Raw genomic sequence first — 25,721 nt, forward strand, 5'->3', positions numbered from 1 at the left:
AAGTTTTAGAAAGGGCCCAAGTAAAAATAACCAAGGAATAAAAGCGGTACAAATATTGCAAACCTCTGCTCTGCCATAAGACAGTTAAATGGTGTTAATGTGTATATATGTGTTTATATATATCATGCATATTTGAAATGTATATTTTATTTTATTTTTTTTATATGTGCAATATTCACGTATCATTCTCTACACAAGAAGGAAACTTCTTCCTTTTTCGTGAAAATAAATTTTGAAGTTCCGCCAACACATGTTCATAGACATACATATATATATACATGCATGTTTGTATGTGTCATTAAAGACCTATCCAAAAAAATAGTTTTAAAATAACAGAAAAACAAAAAAAAAAAAAAAAAAAATAATTAAGGTTAAAAGTACAATCTCTTATTTGCACATGCGTACAATATTTTTAATTAGACAAAATAATGTACAAAAAAGGAAGTAATAATTTGCTACTGCTATTTATATTGCTAGAAAATTTCCAACTCAACATGCTCATACAAATACATATTATCAATAATGACGCAGTCTTTTTCACAAGTGAATATAATTACATTTCCTACGTTAAAATTATTTAAGATATTTTTTAAAGAATTTTTCTTTTTCTCATCAAGTCTTTTTTCTATCTCATATATAAAGGTTGAGAACAGTTGCAGTTCAAATACCAATTTATTTTTGCAGTGTGTACATGTCATTGTTTTCTTCTTTATATGAAACTTTGTGGACTTATACATGTAAAGAAATTTCCCATTGTATGAATATCTTAATATTTGGTTATAATTTTTGCTTAAATAAGAATAAAATTTTACGCATCCATTAAAATCATTTTCAAAACTTTCTTCTATATTATTAATATCATCTATATTATCATTTTCCTTGTCTATGTATTCCTCATCTTTCATAAAGTGTTTATTATGTTCATACGTTTCATGCATCTTTTTAGCTTTTTCATATAAATAATCCTTTCCATATTCTTCATCATCCTCCACTATGCATATATAATAACAGGGGAGTTTAAATGCACTGCTTCCGGTAACTTCATAAATTTTAGGATTCAATTTATCATCATGTTTATTTAATTCATGTACATTATCATCCATTTTACAACTGCAATTTATTAACTTGTCATATTTATTATTAAAATTTTCATAGGTATTTATTATATTACTGCTGGTCATACTACTATAACCATTTTTGTATTTTTCATTTATACAATTTAAGCTCTCCCTTATGGAATTACCAAGGAAAGAATCATTTAATTTTTGATCTTTGCTACTTTTTGAAAATAAGGAATTCCAATCAATTAGTTTTTCTTCCTTAGAATTAATATATTCTATATTTACGTCTTCCTTTTTTATATTTTCATTAGTGAAATTAAAAACACATTGTTTTCCTTTTTCCTTAGTACTACAATTATTACTATCAGTGTCGTTAAAAAATATTGAGTTATGAACACCATCTTTCTTTACACTCTCATTTTGATACATGTCCAACATCTTCAATTTATTTTTTTGCTCTTTTTCTTCAATATCATTATTTGAGTTGTCACATACCTTTTTCTTCCCTTTAATACATACCCAACTATTCTTATTCACGTTACATTTCGTACTATTCATGCAGCAAAAAAAATACAGTACTCTTACGTATTCGTCATATGATGTTGATATTTGAAATAAAAATGTTAAACTATTTTTACATATGGAACATTTCAAATTTAAACCTGTTGGTTCTTTTCCACATAACCACAGGGGATCACCCCCGAATTTTGAATCATTTTTCAAGTTAAAATTATTGTCGATTTCATGTGACAACAGTCCGATATACATATTTTAGTTGTCCTCAATTCACCAATCGATTTTTTACTTTTCTTGCTCTTTTTTGCTATTTTTGATTTTAGATAAATTTTAACAGTAAAAACTCATGGGAAACCAAAATAACAATAACGATATAAAGGGATAAGAAAAGAAGTAATTTTTTTTCCATGGGTGAGTTTTTCATTGCAGATTTGCAAATTAAAAGCTTTTTATGCATTACTTAGGAATGTAAAAAAAAAAAAAAGAAAAAAGAATTTGTTAATTTCGTATCTTTTTTTCTTCGCTAAAAATTATACCAAAAAAAAAAAATAAAAAATAATAAATATATCATCTTTATTTTATATGTTTTTCTCATTATTTTTTAAACACTTTAATCTGTTTCATGCCCGTTATACGAGTATTTTTTATTAGTGCAAATATTGTATGAGAATACATAATAATTTAATTTTATATATGATGTTGTTCATAGCTACCAGCCTTCGGCAATCCGTAATTTAATTAAGAAAGGTATTAATAAGTAAGAACAGATAAGAAACATAAAATAATATTATATTATTTGAGTGTATTACCATATTGTTTTTATACCCATGTAGTAAGGAAATAATTACAAATCACAATATGACATAATATGAAAATTGAACTCTCTCAATAATTAGGAATAGTTGTTCCTTTTATAACTTTTTTTTTTTTTTTTTGAATAAAATAATACATTTATTTAAAAAGAAAAAAAAAAAAAGACTTATAAAACTTAAAAAATTCGTAAAAATAACTTTTATAAACAAATATTTTTACACGTCACACTAATTATTTATTGATATTTTGGAATAGTACTTTTAAAAAACCGTATATTAAGAAAGATTACCTTATATACAAAATTTTATGCAAAATCATGTTCTATTGTTATATTGAAGTTTTTATTCTTTTTAAAATAATATATTTTCCCTTTGAAAAAGGGTCATCTTTTTAAAACTCGAATTGTGAATAAAGTGCAAAGGAAAATAAAACGTAAAAAATAAAACATGAAAACTAAATAGTTTCAATATATATTTTTTATAAAAAAATGTGTAGTATTTTTTCACTTATATTTTATTCTAATAAGAGAGCTTTTATGACTCCATAACCTTCAATACAAAGCATATTTTTTAACTGAATGAAATAAAACATAGATAATAAAAAAAATAAATATAAAGAGGCTTTAATTATGTTCGCTTATTTATTTTTTTTTAGAAAAAGCTTATTAAAACTTTATGAACTTTAAATTATAAAAAAAAAAAAAAAAAAAAAAGAAGCAATATTTATTTGCAGTGTCCAAAATACACATATTTAAGAAATATCCTATTTGGTTTAATGAAAGCCTTTTCTAAAAATATGACTACGTTGTTCATTATTATAAAATTAGACCTTAGAAACATACATGTATGGATAATAATTTTTTTTTTTATTAACAGTTCAGAAAAAAAAAAAATGTGTAATGTATTTTCAACTTATTCACGTTAATTAAAAACTTCTTTCGAGGATTAACATTAAAAATAAACATATATTTTAAAAGAGTATACAGTTATTTGAAAAAAGTTAGCTGTACATAATATACAACTTCATGTGTAGTATTTTTCTATTGATCTATAATAACAAATGTGTATACATTTTACCAAGGTACCAATTTTGTTTTATATATATATATATATACAAAGATAATATATAGAACATTTTTATGTATAATATTTAGGACTTATAATAGCATTGCAAAAACAGAATTTTTGTTGCTATCTTTACATTTAAAAATTTATGATGTAAATAAAAAAAGAAATGATGAGAAATGTTAAAGAAAGGAAATTTTTTTTTTTTTTTTTACATTTTGCTTTGAAGTGAGTAAATGTAAACGTTCTGAACATGCAAGGAAATAAGTCTAAAATGATGGACTATAAGCATATATGAATATACATATAATATATATATATATATATATATATATAATATATATTTTTTTTTTTTTTTATAAATGTGTTAAAAAAAAAATTATTTATGTAAAAAAAAAAAAAAAAACAGATAAATGAAAAAATTGCAGCTTTATAAAAAACTTCTAAAAATTTAATTATACTGAAAAGAAAAAAAAAAAAGAAAAAAAACATGAATCTGCATATACTCTTTTATTTTAATTAGATAGTAAAGACTTAATTCAAAAAATAAATATTTATACTGGGCATATACATAAAAACATACAGAAGATTTTGAAAAATGTCCAAAATTTTTAGTGAGTCGCACTCCCATACGAAAAATAATTCCGATGAGAAATCAAGAATAGAAGATGACTTAATATCAAACACAGGAAGTAATTCAAGTTCCATTAAATTAAATAGGAAAAGCGTTTATAGTAAAAATTCTAACGTTCAACAACTACTAGCAAGAATAGCTCAGGTAAAAAAAGGGGCATATTAATAACATTTCAAATTGAGACCTTATGTGTGTAAAAATATGAAGTGAAAAATGAAACATGAAATAACTAGGGGGTAATTATTTATATATGTATATATATAGGTATACGTATGTATATGTATATTTACACTTTTTACAGGAAATTGATGAAAGAAAGCCGAGCAATGTAATACACTTTATTGTTGATTTTTTATGTAAACACTACCCGAAGCATTTACATGGTTTTGAGGCTGTATGGAACGGAGGTTTTAATTATTTTAACATATTCATAAACATATTATGAAAATTGTAGATTTTGGAGCTACAAAAAAATTTCTCTAATACATTATTTTATTTTTGTCCTATTTTGTTTAATTTTATTTAATTTCATTTCACTTTTTTTTTTTTTTTTGTTCTATTTTTATAGATCCTGACTTGGAACAAGAAAGAATACTGGTGGTTGAATTTTTCAAGCATCAAAAATTACCAGTAGAAATATCTGTCCATTTTATCAGTGCTGGATTTGACACAGTTGAAACTTTATGTACATTATCTACGAATTCCCTTGATGATGTAGAAAAATTTAATAATATTAGATGGTTACCTGGACATAAAATTCGATTGCAACAAACCTTTAACGATATTACTAACAGAGTTAGAAATTTCAAAGAACAAAGAGATACGTTAGTAAAATCTCTGAAACAAGAATTCCTAAGTACATCATCTTTACTTAATTCTATTATAGTTCCAAAAAGAGTAAATCCTATGCTTATGCCAATTCTTCCGCGTGCAACTTCCCCATTTAATGTTTCTACTAGAACAGGCAATTATTTAACAATAGGTAAAACAATACCTACTTCCCATATTTTCAAAGGGTAAAGGGGAGTTTATTCATTCATTAAAATGATATATTTTTACTTGGCAAAAAAAAAAAATATATATTTATCATTTTATACTTTAAATAAGGAATATCTCATTTCATATGTTGTATATTGGCGTTAAATATATATGTATACATACATGTTTCACGGAAAATGGGATAATTTTAATAATTTTAAAAAGCATGTTTTTATTTTGTTAAAATATATATATATATATATATATATATATTTATTTATTTATTTTATTTATTTTTTTTTGTGAGTTTTACAATGTTACATTTTTTGTTAAATAAAAATTAAAAAGGGTATTAATTACGAATAAATGATTCACAAACATGTGTTTGTAAGTATTTGTCTAAGTACGCACATGCATAGAGATCCCCATTTTAAGTAAATTTTTTCCTGTACAAAAATTGCCTATTCTTTATTGTGTTTTAGTGAAATACCTTTTTTGATGTTTTACATTTTGTAGTATCGTTGAGTTTTATGAATAAACGCTTTAATAATAAAAACTTGTATTTATTATAATTTTGAATCCCGTCAAACTCCTTAAGTTGTAGTGGCTCATATACATTTATTTATTTTTAATAAATGCTGATTAATTATTTTTGATTTCCACATAATTAAAAAATATATATATTTTTTCTTTTTTATTAATACTTCGATTCATGTGAAAATGGTTTTGTTTCCATTGAATAAATGATTATACCGTATTATTAAAAATGGTAACTATGCCCTTTTTTCTTTACATTGAAATGAGTATAAATTTCAATTAAATAAAAAATGTGTAACAATTTATACTATAAATGAAAAGTATGACTCTTAGATTTCTTCTGTAAAAAGGTGTGTAAACGCAAGTCGTTTATATAGCAAATTATTTGAAGTGTCCAAGAGAATATTTACTTAAAACAAAAAAAAAAAAAAAAAAAAAAAAAAAAAGAGCATATTTCACACACACATATAATTAAAAAAAAAAAAAAATTTTTTTTTGCAAAATACTATAAAATATTGTAAAAATATCTATTTTTGCACACAAAAGCGTGTTTACATAAAAAAAGAAAAGAAAGTATAAACATACATATATTCATACGGTACATATATATATCACACATGCAGCACACACATTTGATAAATATAAAAAACGATTAATGGTTAATTTTTATGTTTAAAATTTTGATATCCTCTAGGGGTTTGTCCTTCTTATCAGTACGGACTTTTTCTATATCCAAAACAACCTTAGTTCCCTGAGTTACTTTACCAAAAACTGTGTGTTTAAAATCAAGCCAGGGACAGGGGACAGTAGTGATAAAAAACTGGGAACCATTAGTATTGGGTCCACAATTTGCCATTGATACCATAAAGGGTTTGGAGTGATTGAGATGATCGAAAAATTCATCTTCAAATTCATTCCCCCAAATACTTTCTCCCCCTGTACCATCACCTGTGGGGTCACCAGTTTGAATCATAAAATGTTTGATAATTCGATGAAAAATACAATTATTATAATATCCATTAATTGAATGAACAGAAAAATTTTGCACTGTTTTCTTGCATTCTTTATGAAAAAAGGTAATATATATTTCTCCCATAGTAGTATAGATGACTGCACTTTTCGGAATTTTCGTGTTATTTTCAATGTTTTTTAAAGGTGCTGATATAAAAGAGTTTAAATCATTTTTGCTTGGTTGTTCATTATATATATCTCTTTCATCTAGTTCATGATCATTTAATAATTTTTTTGTAAAAATATAAAACCGACACTTTTTATATACAGTGCAAAATAAAGCACAATCAGATATGTTATTTTCATTAATATATAAAGACTCATGAATATTATTATTAATTTTGTTAACGGGTATTATTTTTTGATATAAGGAAAGAGACAAATATCGTAAATTTGTTTCGTTTTTTCCAATTATGTAACATAACTGATTAGTTATAAAGTTCACAACTTTTATACCAATAAAAGTGGAATATATAATATATTGATTTGATTCATCAAAAGTAATCATATCTAATTTTATATTTTTACTTTTTATATGTTTTTTTATTTCTTTCTCAATAAAAAGCCTTTTTCCAAAATCTAAACTATCAATATGTAATTCCTTTTTTAAAGGGTCATTTTGAGCCGTTAAATACATTTCTGTGCTTTCATCATATACCCTATATAACTTCATAGTTTTAAATTTATATATTCGTAAGAAATAGTTTTCAGATAAAATTGCCATAAATTCCCCATCTAAACTAATGTTTATGCATAGTGCATATGTTTTATATTTACACAATTCGTATAAATCAGTTTCACTTTTAAAGGAAAATTCTAATTTTTTTATCAGATTGTATCTTTTATTTGATATGTTTGTGTCTTTTTCATCACTTCTGTCCTTTCTCATCTCAGCACTTGTTGAAGCAGTAGCTGTGGTAGTAGCAGCAGTACTAACAGCAGTACTAGAAGTAGTAACAGCACTATCAGTAACAGTGCTATATCTGCTACTTTCATGATCGTACTTGGGGAATTTAAAATTTGTTACATCCACTATATCAATAAGTCCACTATTATCGCTTAGCACACAAAGGTTGTACATTTTATTATATCTTATTATTTCAATTATCCTAGAACTAAAATTTATTACTTGTGTGCATATATCACTTTCGAACGGTTTGTAAATATATATGCACGGTTTTTCATTTGATGATATAGCTACTTTTACCGAAGCAGAAAAAAGGGATGAAAAAACAAATTCTCCAGTTTTGGGGAAGAAATCCAATTTTATTATTATGTTCATATCAAAGCTACTAATATCAAATTGTTTATATGTTTTGTCTTTTGATAAACTTCCTAATAATTCTTCATCTTCTGAAATAAACAAACAAATAATTTCATCCGAATGAATTTTAAAATGTTTTACAAATTCGATGGATCCTACATTTTTATACCAGAATTTTATTACTCCATTAGCACTTCCCGTAACTATATATTTCTTTTTATTACTTACAAGGATGTGTGTTACAACATCCGTGTGCATGTAACTTACTTCGTAATTTTTATTAGTTGGGATATTCTTTAAGTATATATCATTGTTTATTTTTATTTTTTTTATTTTTTTTATTTTTCGTGTTTCTTCAATTTTTTCAATATTAATTTTTTTTTTTTTTTCTCTATTTCTTCTTATACCTTCAATTTTTCTTTTATGTGATGATGTATTCTCTTCCTTTTTTGAATGCATACAAAGAGGAGATTCCTTTTCCGCATTCTTTAACGCTTTCTCACTTTTATCAATATCATTATCATTATCATCATGTTCATCGTCCCTTTCTTTGTCGCCTTTGCCTCTGATTTCCTCTAAGGGCACTGGACCAAAACTACCATCACTAGATTCATCACCTGAAGAATTAAGATCTTTTTCTTCTTTTTTGTTATGGGTCGTAATTTCCTTCATTTCCTCCTCATTTTCTTTTTTAAAGAATTTCATAAGGGTCACAAGGATAAATATATATATATGTATATATTTTATTCAAAATAAATCTTGAACTGAGAGAAATCAGTCTCATTCCTTTTAATTAACGAAACAAGTTTAGAAAAATTTATCCATTTTTCGTGTACTTCTTGAATGCTATTTTCCCATCTATATAGAACAAATATATCTTCATAAAAAATTAAGAACAAAAAAGGAACATTATTGCATCACTAATTTATGAAGTTGACGATTTTTACTTAAAACTTATGAATTTAAATGCAAAATTAGCTAATTGAAAAGGAATTTATTTAAAAAATTAAAGTGAAAAAAACAAAATAAAAAACAAAGAATGCTTTCTTAAAATCCGGAAATTTCATCTCCAAAATGTAATTTAAATGATTTTTTTATAAATAACGAAAGGGCTAAAAAATGGAAAAATGAAAGAAAGGTTTGCTTTTGGCGGCATTTAATACGTTATGCTTTACGTATATATATATATATATATATATATATATATATATATATACATATGTAGTATTTGCTTATATATGCAGCATCTGTTTATGTATGTATGTGATAGGACATTTCTCAATTGCTCAGTGGATACCTCTTGTTTTTCAAAATTCAGTATAATTTTATATCTTTCTTCTTTTTTATGTCATTCGTTGTTATAATCATTAGTAAAAATATATGCACTCATATGGATTAGAAGAGGACCAGCTTAAAATTAAGGCTACATATTGAAAAAAAATTAAAATCTCAAAATATGAGGATTTTTCATTTTTTTTCCTTTGAAATTTAGAACGTATAAAAGATTATGTAGCACGACAAAAGTTAATAGATGTAGATTATTTCGTTTTAAATGGACCCGGATTAAACTGTTTTTTGACGCTTTGTTATTTATATATGCATACGTTTTGTAAATATGTACATATATTTATGTACATATTTATACGCATATATATATATATATATATATAATAAACAATTTTCACCTCCCATATAGTGACAGATTTATTGCTCCTTATGTCTTTACCGTGTTCAAAAGTTCTGTGCATACAAACTAAATCAGTTAATGATGAACTACGAACAATTCATATAATAATATTTCTAAGAACGCACTATTAGAGATGTACTGCTTTTTATTTGTAAAGTGGTTTTTCATTTTATCGTAATTGGAACATTTTAACTTATGTGATAACGTAAATTTTTAATTTTGTATGTACAAAAAAAAAAAAAAAAAATTATTTATATTACCAGAATTTTTCACAAATAATATGCATATAAAGCTAACGGATATTATACAAATGACATATAACATGCACGAAGACGTATTTGAATGTAATAATTTTTAAAAATTTATTTTTGTGTAAAAAATAAATTGTCTTAAAATATGATTGTTCTTGTATAGTTCTTTTTTTTGTAAAAGATGTACAATAATTATCATTTTAGATTATCCCTAAATTTTACGATATAAAAAGGGAAAAGCAAAAAAAAAAAAAAAATATACATACCATAATTCTTAGTGTTTAAATATGCTTGAAAAAAAAGAAAAAAGAAAAAAAGTAATACAATTAATTGTACATACGTTTACAAAAAAAATTCAATAGCATTTATGACTAAATAGTAATAAAAAAAATTTCTGTAACTCACATTTTTTTTCGTTGTTTTTTTGGTGCGGCATACGGTAACTTTGCATTTGCACTCGTGGATATGCATACGAACATATCACTTAGTATATATGCATATATATTATTATACATATATATATATTATATGTACATATATGCTACTTTATGGATATACATACACAAATCTGTTTATATATGAAATCATGCATATTTATATTTGCACACGCGTACACATAAGAAAACGCAAACTTACTATATGTAAGATTTTGTAGCATACTTTTTCTCCAATAATATGTGAAACGCTCGACACTGTTAGTGTTTCATTTGTTCACAGCAAAAAGGATATTAATATAGAAATAAATTTACAAAAAGCAATTTTCTGATGATATTTTTCATTTAGCACAATCTTATAATTTAAAATATTCTCTCTATTTTCATGTTAAAATAAGATAACACGTGTGAATGGATTTAATTTATAAAATTGTGTATATACATAAATGTAATATGCACATACAATTTCATTTGATATTTATGAAGGAGAAAATGTACTCTTTTTTACTATATGTATTTATATATATACATATATATATGTTTGTACGTAATGTACAGTACAATTTCGCCAGGATATTTTAGAGCTCCTTGTTATTTTTTCTTTCAGCAAGAAAATTATAACTTAATTTTAAGGATTATAAAAATGTGCATTTTGGCGTATGCACATTTATGTATATATTGTCTGTTCTCAAATGTAAAAAAAAAAAAAAAATTGAAAATATGAAATTATATATCATTAAGGGGAATATTATATAATTTCATTTTTAATTCTCTGTTAATTTTACTTTTATTATCGTATTTTTTACGTGTTTGCACTTTTTTTATATGTGAACATATCTCTTTTTGGAATATAAGTTTGTTTTTACGTTTTTTTGTTACAAAATTTTTATGTGTATATTTATATATACATGTATTATTTGCTATTGATTATATTGTGTAAAAAAAATTCTAGCATATGTTTGCTATTACAAATGAAAACGCTATAAAATTGAATCAAAAAAATATACACAAAACTATGAACATTTTTTATTTTCTTTATGTTCCTGAATTGTACATGCAAAAAAAGAAAAAAAAAAAAAAGGTGTATTAATGTGCAAGCATTGGGTTATAAAAATTATATATAGTTATCAAATAAAATATATTATAGTTATTTATTCGTACAATATTCATGCACATTTTTTATTTTGTTATTCAATAACTTTTTTTTATTCAGCTTTTTATAATACATTTTATGTGAAGACATGTAATATATTTAAAATTTTCACTTATCTTTTAAAGCTTTTATTTCACATTTTTATTAAATTACTACTTAGTTTTAATATATTTATGTATAAAATATTAATATGCATTTTTACTGTAATTTTTACATGGCCATAGTTTCCTTGATATTTTGCACCTTGTTGTTCAGGTAAAAAATAAAAATATATATATATTTATATATAATATATATAAATTTCTTTGCACACGCTAAACAAATTGGTTGGAAATATGAAAATAAACTAGGTAAAATTGATACATGATCATTATTCATACACTTTTATAAATAAATGTAAAATATATATATATATATATATAATACGTACATATATTTAAACATATGTATGCAATATTATTATATGCATTTCTTATATATATATCCGTTTTACAATTTTGCTATTTTTACTTGTATTATTCATACATTTAAATTTAAGTGTATAACACATTAAATATTTATGAATAAAAAAATAAAAAAAAAGTGAAAAGTATGATCCAAAAATAGTTTTTGAAAATACAAAAAGTTTGAAAAAGGGAGAAAAATAATTCTGAATGAGGAAATTTTTTTTTTTTTTTTTATTTTAAAAATTAAATATTATTTACATGTACAGAATAATTTAAAACATCTTTTCTTTTCTTTTTTTAAAATGAAACATTTTCTTATAAAAGTATGTATTACTTTTTGTATATAATTATTTTTAAACACCATATTATATAAATTGTTAAAGACATATAAATAATATGAAGCACTTCACCAGGAATACATTTTTATGAAATGATATAAATTACATTTTTTCCTTTTTTTCTTTTTCTTTTTATTTTTGGCATAATTTTTTTTCACCTTTTTAATGTTTTCAATTTTAAAAAAATCAAAATATAGCAACTTTTGTTTCATGAATTTTATAGTATGATAAATTTTTTAATAAATATTCTGAAAATACGTTAACCATATTGACATATATATTTATATATATATACGCATTTTTACATAAGCACATAAATAAGAATTTCTTTTTCCTTTTTGATCTTTAAAAAAATGTGTTGATTACACCAATATAATTTACTAATTTTCATTACCTTTTTCCAAATAATTTATGAAGACATTGCGAGAGAATATACTATGGGGGCAACCCCAAAATAATTTAATTTCCAACAATATTACATATATTTTTTTATTAATACTACTTATTTTTATTTTTTTAAAATGTGTTTTTTTCTTTTTTAGATAATTTTATTTCTTTAATAGTTATGAAACGTAAAAAACATGCAAAAGTACATGATGTATATATGTATTATTACGTATGGCTATCTATATAATTTTTCTTTATATGTATGTGTATAAGTGTACTTATATATAGTAAAGAATAACTCATTTTTGTTTATACATTATTATATATAAATACGTTTTTCCTTTTCCACATTTTTGTCAATTGTATCTGTGAATATATCGTAGAAAAAAAAAAAAAAAAATAATAATAATATTGCTGCAAATATGTGTTTTTAAAAGTGTTGCAATTAGATATAAATTTTTATGTTTTCTGTTTTATATGTAATACACCAAGCATACTCATAAATGTTTGCTATATTTATTTTATTGTCAGTTTATGTTCATCTTTTTTCTTTTTTTTAAAATAAGAATTTTATTTAAATTAATTTATAAATGCATTATGATAATATAACATTAAAAAATTTGTGTGTCAAATAATTTTTTTTTTGAAGAAGTGTAATAATTATATATATATATATATATTATACATACTATGTTGTAAACTACTACATTTTCAATAATTTTTTTTATATATTTATGTAATACATAAAAATGTTGAAAAAATATAAAAATATAATTTATCTGAAATTTTTATATAAGTATATATTTTTATATATAAATTTTAAAAATAGTTATTATGGTCTTGTAAAAATTTATACTTTTTGAAATATGTATACATATTTATATTATCATCTTTCCAATACATACCTGATGGTGATATGCGCATATTTGTCTATAATTCTTTATATTTTATTTTTTGTATTGTGACATGTTATTTTGTATGTTAATTGTAAAAAATATTTCAAATATGTTATTGTAATTATGTATGTGTATATATATACGTATGTAAACATTTTATGGTTTTATTTTTTATTTAAAAAAAAAAAAAGAAATCATAAAACGTATTAAAAAATTTTATGTTATTGTTTGTGATGAAATAAATATTAACAATGACAAAAAAACATATATCTGAGATGTATTTTTAAAGTGACTTTTTAATATTGTTTAATTATTTAGGAAGAAGTGAATAATTTTAAGCCTAAAGAATTATTCAGAGTATACATATATATATATATATATATATATATATATATATATGTATGTATGTATGTATGTATATAAATATGTGTATATGCATATAAAGATGTATATGTATATTAAGATGCAGAAATATGTGTATATGAATAAATGTATATAATAACAAATGAACACATATTCATTAAATTTTATTTATATACATAAAAATTTGTTATTTATTAAGTATCACATTTCTTTGAGCAAAATTATTATCGGCATGTAGAAATAACATTTGTTGTTTTTGGATATTCATTTATAATATTTAATTTTTAATATTTTATTCTTTTTTTTTTTGTTTTTAATTTTTAACAAATTTACTATTTATTTCGATTTACATCAAATTATTTTTTTCTCTACAATTATATGTACATATGTGTATACGTATATATAAATATATGTAGGGTATTATATATATATATATATATATGTGTGTGTAGGGGTATTCATATATATGTGTGAATGTATGAGTGTATTTATATATGTGTATGCATAATTTATACCTTCTTATTTAAAATAAAGAGGTTACGGCAGATAATATTTAATTAAAGATAATGGAAAAATAGAAATAAAAAAGGATTAAAATGTATTAAGATTTTTATGTATTTTAGAACAAATTGGGCTTATAAAAAATAAGAACAAAACAACAATAACAAAAAAAAAAAAAAAAAAAAAAAAAAAAAAAAAAGAGGAAGAAAAAGAAAAAAGAGAACACTACTTATTTTTGGTATGTTAGAGTTATTTTAATGTAAATTAAAATATGAAAAATATTCTATACTTCATTTAACTGTGTATTAATTACTATTTCTTTGTTTTATGAGTATAATAATAGATTAATTCTGTTATAATTAAATTACGAGATTTCAAAGTTTTCTTTTTCAAGATTATAAAAAAATAACATAACAACATACATTTTTTTGTATATATAAAAATATGTATATGTATGTATATACATATATTTAAAAGTAATTAAAAAGTAAAAAGTTGAAAATGACTAATTAAAACAAACAGCATAAAAAAAAAAAAAAAAAAAAAAAAAAAAAAAAAAAAAAAAAAAAAAAAAAAAAAAAAAAAGAAAAAGAAAAAGAAAAAGAAAAAGAAAAAAAAATATAAAAACAAAACAAAACAAAAATAAGGAAAAATTAAGAATGATAAAGAGTTTATATTTTTGGAAACTATATACTCACATATATATAATATATATATATAAGTATTTTCCATTTTTATGTAGTGTCCCACTTTTGTTTCCTTTTTTTCTTTTTTTTTTTTTTAAATGGAAAAAGCGCATTTTTCTGTAATTTATACATATTAATTTGTGTATTTGTATAAGTTTAAGTGTTTTTCTTTTCTTTCTTTTTTTTTTTTTTTTAATGGTAAAAAATAATAATAAAATGGACAAGAATCAGTTATTGCAGAAATCTGAGAAAGCCAACTTTTATAATTCAAAGATAAAAAATAAATCCAACGAAAATATAACAGACTGCAAAAAGGAAAGTAATATATTACAAAGTGATGTTCTACAGAATGTTAATTTACAAGGCAAAGTGCACATAAAAAAATATGTTGAAAAAACGACTAAATTATATAATGTGGAAAATAGAAATATAATAAAAAATATATCAGAAAATATTGAAGATGCAAATGATACGAATGTGAAGAGTGAGCAAGAAGAATTGTCACAAGGTAATTTCAGTGCCCTTTCGGAAAAACGTTTTGATAATAACAATAATAATGGTAATAGCTATCATAATAGAAATGGTAGTGGAAGTAGTATTAGAAACAGCAGTAGCAACAGCAATAGCAGTAGCAATAATAACGTATTAAGTATCGAATCAGGGAGTTGTAACCCTGGGAAAGTTGAATTTGTGGAAAATAAAAATTTTAGTAGCAGAAAAGATAACATTGAGAGCAACATTACACATTTCCATGATACTGGCGTTGCAGAAAATAATGAAATCACGAGCAAGTTGAATGATAAGAATTATTGTAATAATAAGAACTTTACTAATAATAACACATATTATAATATGATGTGTAAGGATATAAACTATGTTTGTAATTCAAACACAGGAACTATTAATCAAAATAAGAACAGTCACAACCAAGCTATTAATGATATAAATAAAAAGAGTAACTATCATACGAAATTTATATCAGGTAGTAGTTCAAATTTTGATGGGTTAAATAATTCGAATGATAGAAATAAAGAGTATTCCTCTCATCATACAAATAGTGAGCATATGAATAATGTTAACTTTATTGATAATGGTAACAGTAGTAGTAGTAGTGAAAAGTTAGGATGTATGTTGGAGAATACGGAAGAATATAGAGAAAATGTACAACATTACGATAATATTCAAAAGAGTTCGACAAATTGTAGTATAACTAACGAAATGAATAGAAATGAACAAAAAAATAAAAATTACCAAATGGGTGAGAATGAGAGTAAAAATGACCAAATAGATGAAAATGATATTATGCTAAAATCATGTTTTACCGACTCCAATAAAGTTAGTAATTACAACTTGAACGAAGAGAATGAATGTAATAAAGAAGAAAGTTTATATGACAATATTAAGGATAGAGTTTCTGAAAAAACTTTTTCATCATCTACTGATTTGAAGAGGCTCAATTCTTTAAATAATTCAAATAATTCGTTTATTTTTTCAAATAATATTCTAGAGGGAAAATATAATAATAATAATAATAGTGCCAATTGTAATTTTGAGAAAAGTAGCGAAAGGGGCAGTGAAAGGGGAAACGAAAAATATAGCGAATATGGTGATAATGACAAGATAAAGGGAAAAAATGAGAAGAAAGGAATTTGTAGCAACGACTCCTGTGTTGTTAGTGCAACTAAGGAAATGGAAGCGTGTTACAAAAGTTACAATAATAATGTAAATAATAATATTATAAATCAGTCCACATTTACTTTTTATGATAACAATTTAAATAGTAATGAACTAATGGCAAACAAATTACAGACATTAAATGAAGCAAAAAATAGTTCAGATTATAACACACATTCTGAACATGATAATAATAATGAAAAGAAATCAATGCTTTTTAAAAATTATGATTTTTCAGTTTTTGATTATTTAGATAATTATAAAAATATTTACAACAATGATAGGAAAGATAATACCCTTAGCCTTTTAGAAAAAGTCGATTCTAATTTTAAACTATTGAACACAAGTATAAATGAAAAGAAACATATCATAATAGAGGAGAATTATTACAATGCAGAAGAAGCAAAATTTTTTAATAGTTTTCTTAATGACATTGCCAAAAATGTTAGTGAAGAGAGAGAAGGAAAATATTTTAGTACCGAGGATACTATGTCCACACATATTTACAGAAACAGTAATATCATTGATAGTAGTATAAAGAACAATGTGCACTTGACTCATTTGAATAATATAAGGGAGTTGTATGCAAATTTTGATTCAACTTGTAATAATTTTAAAAAGGAAAAACATGGATTTATATTTGCAAATGGTTTAAATAAATGTGGTAGTGATTTATTTAATAAATATAATGATGAACGTAGTCATGAAGCTTTGAATGGAGATACAAAAGAAAGTGTAGAAAAAAATAAAACATATGATAGTAGCTGTCATAATCAATTGCTTAATAATCATAACAGAGATTCACAAACTAATGGAAAGGAAATAAATAAACAGAATGAGAGTTTTCAAAATTATGAAAAATGTAACTCAAGTAATGCACATACATTCAATAAGGAGGCTTCAAAATTTGTCAGTTTTAACAAAAACTTAAATTATGTTTTAATTAGTAAGACAGGAGAGGAGGAGGAGGATTGTTCCGGAAAATGTGTGTCAAGATACATGGAAAGGTATGTAGCAAATGAAGTAGTAAAAGAACCAGAAATCAAGGCAGCAAATGGTAACACCTTTTTCCAGGGGGAAGGGTTCAATAGTGGCAAGGATGTATACCATTTAACGAAGAATGGGAATTATACTGGTGTGAATAATGATAATGATATTAACTACAATGTTGATTATGATATTGACGACGATATTAATGGCAGCATTAAAGCCAATATTAACGACAACATTGACGACGATGATGATGGTGGGGATGTGGACATGATTAATAAAAATAGCAAACTAATGTCAATTATTGGAAATAGAATCATGGATAGTTTAGAAAACATGGATGCCGGTGATGCAACGGATTCATTATATGAAATAATGATTATGAGAAATAACAAACAGAGTACTTTTCATTGCATTAATTCTATGGATGATTCTTTAAATACAGCTGATAGAGAAATTGATAGTGAATTATATATTAAGCAACATTTTGTAAACTCAAAAAATCTACTTTATAATAACTCTTACATGAAATGTAATAGAGATTACGAAAACTGTTTTGATAGAAATGAGATTGTTCGTGTTAGTAGCTTCAACAATCCAAGTAATAGTAGTGTCAATCAAGGGGAACAAAGAAATATGGAGTACAGTATTACATACAATCGAGTCTCCAGTAAATATGATAGTGAAAATGATATCAATGATTGTCATAGAAATGGAGATGAAAAAGAAAAAGACAAAAAGTATTGTGAAAAGGATTGTGAAAGGGATAACAAAAAGAACGATGAAATAAACGTGGAAAGAAATATAAATTACAAAAATAGCGAAACAACTAATGTAAGTTTTAGTGTTCTCGATAACAATAATATCATTAAAAGCAACGATAATATTAAGTTGTTAGGTAAGAACTTTATAAAAGAAAATACGACAACTGCAAATAGTGAACATAGTGAACGTATTAAAAATGTTGATGATGGAAAGGATGCGAAAAATGATAAAACAAACTTTGATTACTTATTTGATCATGTTATAGATAGTAATCTTAATTTATTCTTAAACAGTGAAGAGTTAAATTATGATAATGTGTTATATACGAATAAGGATTCGGGGTGTAGCAATAATAACAATAACAGTGGAAACAGTAATGTAAGAAGCAGCATAAACTACAATAAACATAGTTATAACAATAGTAACATTAAAGATAGTAATAGTAACAACAGTAACAGTAACAATAGTAACAGTAACAACAGTAACAGTAACAATAGTAACAGTAACAATAGAAACAGTAACAATAGTAACAGTAACAATAGTAACAGTAACAATAGTAACAGTAACACTAATAACGGTAATAGCAGTGATAACAACTACAGTTATACGAGTGACATACACAATTTTTTGAGACAAGAAAATTTAAATAAAGCACAGAACAATGTGAGCAATAATTTATATTACTGCCCCAACAGCCCCAATGTGAGGGTAAATGCAAATATGAATAATAACTCCTTCATGAAATATATAAAAAATTTTTTAGAAAATAATTATATAAACGACCAAAAGAATTACATAGACTTATACTATAAAACAAAAGAAAATAATAATAGCACAGGGGAAAATGAGTTCCCTGATGCAAGTAAGGAAAATAATATGAATCTTACCATAAATAATATTTATAAAAGTAAAGACGTGAATGTACATGGTAGTAGAAATATGAAATATGTTGATGGTGCTTATTTCCATAACAAACAAAGTGTCAGCACTGCTAATACGAGCTACGATTCATGTAGAATTGGTGTATCTAACACCACTAATGCAAATAGTGCGAATAAAACGAATAGTGCAAATAAAACGAATAGTGCGAATAAAACGAATAGTACGAATGGGGTTAATAGTATGCTCATTGGTGGTCATCATCTTATCAGAGATTTTAACAATCATTCACAGGACATTTTCGATATGGCAAGCATTAAAAGTACTAAAGCTTTTGCTGAAGTGCATAATAATAATAGTAATAGTAATAATATAAGTGGTAACAATAATAATGGTAATACTTATTATTGTAGGAGTGGTATGCCTCGTTTGGACGATGCAAATGTATGCATTAAAAAAACAGGTGCTCTCGATTACTCCAATATTTACAATTTAGTTCATGATATAAAGAATGACGAAGATGAGCATGCCTCAAAGAGCAAGTTGAATAGTAAACATCCGTTAGAAAGTGATTACTGTGGCGGCATATATAATAATAATAGCAGTAGTAATAATACAAACAGTAATAACAATACTAGTAATAGCAATACTAGTAATAACAACACTGGTAATAACAACACTAGTAATAACAACACTAGTAATAACAACACTAGTAATAACAACACTAGTAATAACAACACTAGTAATAACAACACTAGTAATAGCAACAGTACTAAGAATAGTCGTATAACTAATGGTAGTTATTACCGTATGAACGATCTAAAGAAGGAGGGAAAAAATATGAACATTATGAATATTCTAAAGACAGAGGGGGGTGATAGCCATATACATAGACGGGGTAATAATGTTACTTCATTGCAGCTACATGATGATAATAGCAAGAGTAAGTTATGCATTAGTAAGCACGAACACTACACAAACGATGATAATGATGATGTTGGTAATGATGATAACGATACATCTATATATGTAGGGAAAAACATAGATGTAAATGCACAGGAATATAGCATGAACTGTACAGAGGATATTAGTGAGTGTAATTTGAACAAATTAATGGTTAGTGATTGTAGAAATGCTACTGTTAATAAGGTAGGGTTAATGGAAAGACGAAATAATTTAGTAGAGGGGGAGACTGCGCGTACTTACAATAATAATAACAGTAATAACCATAATAATAGTATTCATAATGACTGTAACAATAACATTACCAGCAGTAACATCAATGATAGTGCAAATGTGCAAGGGACTAGAAAGTATTACGAGAACATAAAAAAGGACAACTTCAGTACCATGCACAGCGTTTTTCAAAAATGTGTATTATCAAAAGACAATGAGAATATAACTAATTATGAAGATAGAAATGTAAAAAATGAAAATAGATGTAGTAACAACAATATAAATGATAATCAGTATAGTACTATTAAGATAAACGATGAGGAGAAAAGGAAAAATTTAAGTGAAGACATTATGTATAACGACAGTACAACTGTTGCAACTTTTTTGAGTGAACAAAATTTGGGGAAAATTATGAGTAAAGAGGATGTTTATATTAATGATGGAGAATTAGTAGAAAAAGAGGAACAAAAAAGGGGGGGGTATAGTCAAGAAAGTATTAACCTAGAGAAGTATAACAATGATCCTGATAAATATAGCATTCACCCTGATAAGTATGACAATTTCGATGTAGGCCATAATTGTACTAAGCCTACTTCTACAAACCTTGAGCAAGGTAATGAAAAAGGGAGAAAAGGATACGAAGATACACAAATGAAACAAGTAGTTTGTACAGTAGAAAGTAATAAGGAGAACAACTTAATAAATGATGGTTTACATAATTATTCCTTAGGTGGTAAAAATACCAAGATTGTTAGAAGTTGGGACAACATGAGCAATATGTCTAATATGAATAACTATCTAAGTAACACTTCAAGTAAGAACAATAACGAAACGTTAGTAAGAAACAGTCTAATGGATGAAAAGATGATTGATTTTATTCTGAAAAGTAATGGAAAGGTAAAGGATGCAATGAAAGATAATAATAATGAGAAAGGTTCAATATTTCAAGGAAACTTAAATTCTATTAATTCGGTTAATTGTTTCTTATATGGGGTGTTACCAAATAGTAATAGTGATGCTAATAGTGTTATTGATGGTTCCCATGAGGAGGTACATAATAATGTTGTCCATATTGACAATGTTGACAATGTTGATAACGTTGATAACGTTGATGAGGATGATTGTAAGAGTAATGCTATTAATGATAACGCGTTAAACGTCCAAATAAGTAGTGTAAACATGAAGGATAAGGATAATAGTAGCTACAATATTAGCACTTGTAGCAAAGCAAATAATAGTACCACAAGCAACAGTGTAAATTGTAATAACTCAACCTGTAACAATAATAATGATGGCCAGAAAATTTTCTTGAAAAGAAACTTTGCCAATGGCAGTACAAGTAACACAAATATAAGTGGAGACTCGTATGATTACACAATGAATATGACGAAAAATATGAATATAAAAAAGGACACAAACAATAACAACAATAATAACAACAGTAGCAATAACAAGAATAACCAACAAATGACTAGCTTCTCTAAGAAATCAAGTAATTGTATTGAATATTTTGACCATAGCCACGTAGAAGTAAAAGATTCTGGTTTCAAATATAGTGCACAAAATGATTTAGAAAATATCACAAATAATATGAAATTGAAAAGCATTTACAGTTACAATGTAAATAAAAATACGAACATTACCAATGTTTATAATTATAATTCTTTCCATTATTTAAATTATAACAATCATTTAGGGAAAGGAGATAAGAATAAAAATAAACACCAACATCCACATCAACCTGTGAGAAACTGCAACGAAATGAACTTAACGAATAACTACGATTTGAGAGTTAAAAGCGGACCTAATAGCAGTTTAAATAATGGCATAAATAATAACTGCAATAATAGCGACAATAATATAAGCGATAGGGGAGATGATGGTGGAAATGCTATCAGTGTAAACATCCGAAATGATAGTAGCAGTACTTTGAATAACTCGAGTAATGCAAAAAAAGTCTCTCCCTTAAAGGTAACAGCGGATTATAATTACGTTAAAAGGATATCTACAAGGTGCATATCCGATAGTTCTGTAATGGATCCACAAAACTTCAATAACCTGCATCTGAGGTTGAAAAATTCAAATTTTCCGAATTATATGAACAACCCTCCAACTGCGTATAGTGGTAGTAATAATAATAATATTAATAGCGGCAGTAGCAGAAGTAATAACAGCAATAGTAATAACAATAATAATAACAATAATAATAACAATAGTAATAACAATAATAATAACAATAGTAATAACAATAGTAATAACAATAGTAATAACAATAGTAATAACAATAGTAATAACAATAGTAATAACAATTATAATAACAATAGTAATAACAATAGTAATAACAATAGTAATAACAGTAATAATAACAATTATAATAACAATAGTAATAACAATAGTAATAACAGTAATAATAACAATTATAATAACAATAATAATAACAATAATAATAATAATAGCAGCAGCAGCAATAACAATATAAAATATAACAGTAAAACAAACGATGAGAGCAGTGGAAGCAGCAGTATAATGGAGAAGTTAAAAGTATTTGACAAGATGAGATACGATATGAAATTTACGAATTACAATACCATTTATGATAATAGTGTAAAAAATAGAGATAAAATGAGTGCGAAATATAAAGTTTTCAATAGTAGTTGCAACAGTAATAACAATTATAATAACCACAATAATGGTAGCTGTACTACCTACACGAGCAGTAACCACAGTAACAACTACAACAACAGTGGTAGTAGCATATTGGATAGTCGAAGTTTCATGTTGTATGATGATAGAGAAAAGCTATCCAAAGAAGGAAATAAATATACGGACAGAATGAAAAATATGAATTGTAAAAAGTATAATAATTTTATGAAAAATGGCTACATACAAAAAGAAATAATACCATCAGATAATTTTTTAGTTATTAAAAAATACACTGCTAAGTATGAAGTGCAAATTGACCCGTTCAATGGATTTGATATAGCTAAAAGAATAATAGGTTTAAAGGGAACAAATATGAAAAAGATATGTATTGATACGGATTGTAAATTAAGACTAAGAGGTAGAGGATCAGGTTATTTAGAAGGAGAAGAAAAAAAGGAAGCAAGTGAATCATTACATTTGTGTGTTTCATGTCAAAAATATGATCATTACATATTAGCTAAAAAATTAATAGAACAATTATTGGTTAAAATTTATATGGATTATGATACTTGGTTATATAATCATGGTAAGCCTTATGCAAATTTAAAACCCAAAACGTATGAGAAATTCATCCCTCTGTTTAAGTTTCAACAAAACCCTAACTCTAAGCAGCAAAATGTAAATCAGAATTGAAGTAGTAACAAAATTATGAGACGAAAAGGGATTTGAGGGGGAATTTTCACCACAGTAATTAACATTTGCATGTACACGTATATGCATACATGTATATACTCGCGCATGTGTGTACATACGCGTGTGAACGGAATTAAAGACGTTCGTGTATTTTACATATATCCATGCCCTACACATATACATACATACATATATGTATATATATATATATATATATATATACATTTGCGCATACACATTATGAACATTTTTTTACCGGTAAAAATGATTTACTAAATTATGATCTTGTGATTAATGATTCTTATTATATTTCTTTTTATTACATTTAAAAAAAAAAAAAAAAATAGTTAACAGGAAAGAAACAAATTATACTTTACAGCATATCTCAGTACACATGATGATAAGAGAATGGTGATAGAGTGATGATGTGATAAATCAGTTCTTACATCATTTTATTTTATTATTATAATTATTTTTATTTTTATTGTTACCATTTTTATTGTTATTATAATTTTTTTTTTCTTTTTTTTTTAAGTTAACATATTAGGCTTAAACTGATTTATTCTGTCCATCCTACACAATTTTTCATTTTCATATACACACATATATACACGTACATACATACATACATACATACATACATACATATTTGCACACACGTATATATATGTGTGTACGCACTTAAAATCTTTAATAATTTATTAAAATAAAGAGAAAGAAAAAATAAAATCTTGCTATTTTTATGTTTATAATTGATTATGCTTCTTTTTATTTAGCACTTCTTTTCTTTTATATTTTAAACATGTTTATTGGCATTTCTCAAATTAAGCATTTTTCATTTTTATTATATCATTAGATGAAAAAATGTTAAATGTATATGTAGGTATATATATATATGCACATATCAATATATATATATATATATATATATATATATATATATATATTACACTCTTCATATTTTCATAAAATCTTCAGCTGTTTTTTTTCTTTTGTCAAATATATGTATATGCATATGTATATATAAATGTATATACACCTAAGTTTTACACGTTAAATTTAATTTCCTTTTTTTTTCCCCCTACTTTACACATAGAACTATTTTTATCCTTTATTATGTATATATATATATATATATATATATGCACAATTTACTTTTTATGAGTATATAATAATAAAAAAAAAAGAAAAAAAAAAAAAAGAGCTTGCATTTAAATTTTTTTTTTTTTTTTTTCCTTCTTTTTAAAAGATGAACATATTATTATCTACACATAAGAGGACGCTGCATTTTACCATTTTTTTATTTTTAATTAAATTTACTTAATTTGAGAAGCTTGTGTATGTTACATATTGTTTATGTGTACGTCTGTGTGGATAATATACATATATGTATATGTATATACATATATGTATACACATATATATATATAAATACACTTGTACGTTTGCGTTTTTTGGTCAATCTAAATGTCATTTTTAAATACAAACTTCTCTTTGTGAAAACAAACTGGAAGTAACAAATTAAAAAAGTAATTCTGGCTTACACTTTCTTACAATTTCGTAATTTAAATTTTTTGTTTTGCTCTTAGTTTTAACCTAGTCTTAGTTTTAATTATTATACTGAATGAATTAGAGTAGGCAATACAGTGATGTATCATAAATGTCTTTAATATATACTCTACACAATTATGTACGAGCAATTGTACATATGGACAAATGTCCAAATGCAGGAAGTGTTTGAATGTTTAGGGGAGAATATGCTCACTACATGTTTTAATGATTGCACATTGAAACATTTTCATGATGCAGGTAAAACAATAGATCTTTTTTTTTTTTTTTTTTTTTTTTTTTTTTTTAGATTTGTATTTCCTTATATGTAAA

General features: G+C 24.5%; 4 protein-coding genes across 4 annotated transcripts; 2 read left to right on the forward strand and 2 right to left on the reverse strand.

The window, feature by feature from the left end:
- Positions 1 to 473: 473 nt before the first annotated feature.
- Positions 474 to 1,829, reverse strand: MKS88_001617 (PDCD2 domain-containing protein; the record flags this gene model as incomplete). The annotated part of the gene is made up of 1 exon (XM_067214559.1): positions 474 to 1,829. One exon carries the CDS (start codon positions 1,827 to 1,829, stop codon positions 474 to 476), a length of 1,356 nt encoding a protein of 451 aa, XP_067074505.1.
- Positions 1,830 to 4,052: 2,223 nt separating this feature from the next.
- Positions 4,053 to 5,108, forward strand: MKS88_001618 (stripes inner membrane complex protein; the record flags this gene model as incomplete). The annotated part of the gene is made up of 3 exons (XM_067214562.1): positions 4,053 to 4,232; positions 4,390 to 4,495; positions 4,657 to 5,108. The coding sequence occupies 3 exons, from the start codon at positions 4,053 to 4,055 to the stop codon at positions 5,106 to 5,108; spliced, it is 738 nt and encodes a 245-aa protein (XP_067074506.1).
- Positions 5,109 to 6,255: 1,147 nt separating this feature from the next.
- On the reverse strand, positions 6,256 to 8,583 carry MKS88_001619 (peptidyl-prolyl cis-trans isomerase; the record flags this gene model as incomplete). Its single annotated transcript, XM_067214563.1, has 1 exon — positions 6,256 to 8,583. One exon carries the CDS (start codon positions 8,581 to 8,583, stop codon positions 6,256 to 6,258), a length of 2,328 nt encoding a protein of 775 aa, XP_067074507.1.
- Positions 8,584 to 15,236: 6,653 nt separating this feature from the next.
- MKS88_001620 (KH domain-containing protein) lies at positions 15,237 to 23,840 on the forward strand (the record flags this gene model as incomplete). The annotated part of the gene is made up of 1 exon (XM_067214564.1): positions 15,237 to 23,840. One exon carries the CDS (start codon positions 15,237 to 15,239, stop codon positions 23,838 to 23,840), a length of 8,604 nt encoding a protein of 2,867 aa, XP_067074508.1.
- Positions 23,841 to 25,721: the final 1,881 nt, after the last annotated feature.

Source organism: Plasmodium brasilianum, chromosome 6 (genome assembly GCF_023973825.1).
Source record: "Plasmodium brasilianum strain Bolivian I chromosome 6, whole genome shotgun sequence".
Lineage (NCBI taxonomy): Eukaryota > Apicomplexa > Aconoidasida > Haemosporida > Plasmodiidae > Plasmodium > Plasmodium brasilianum.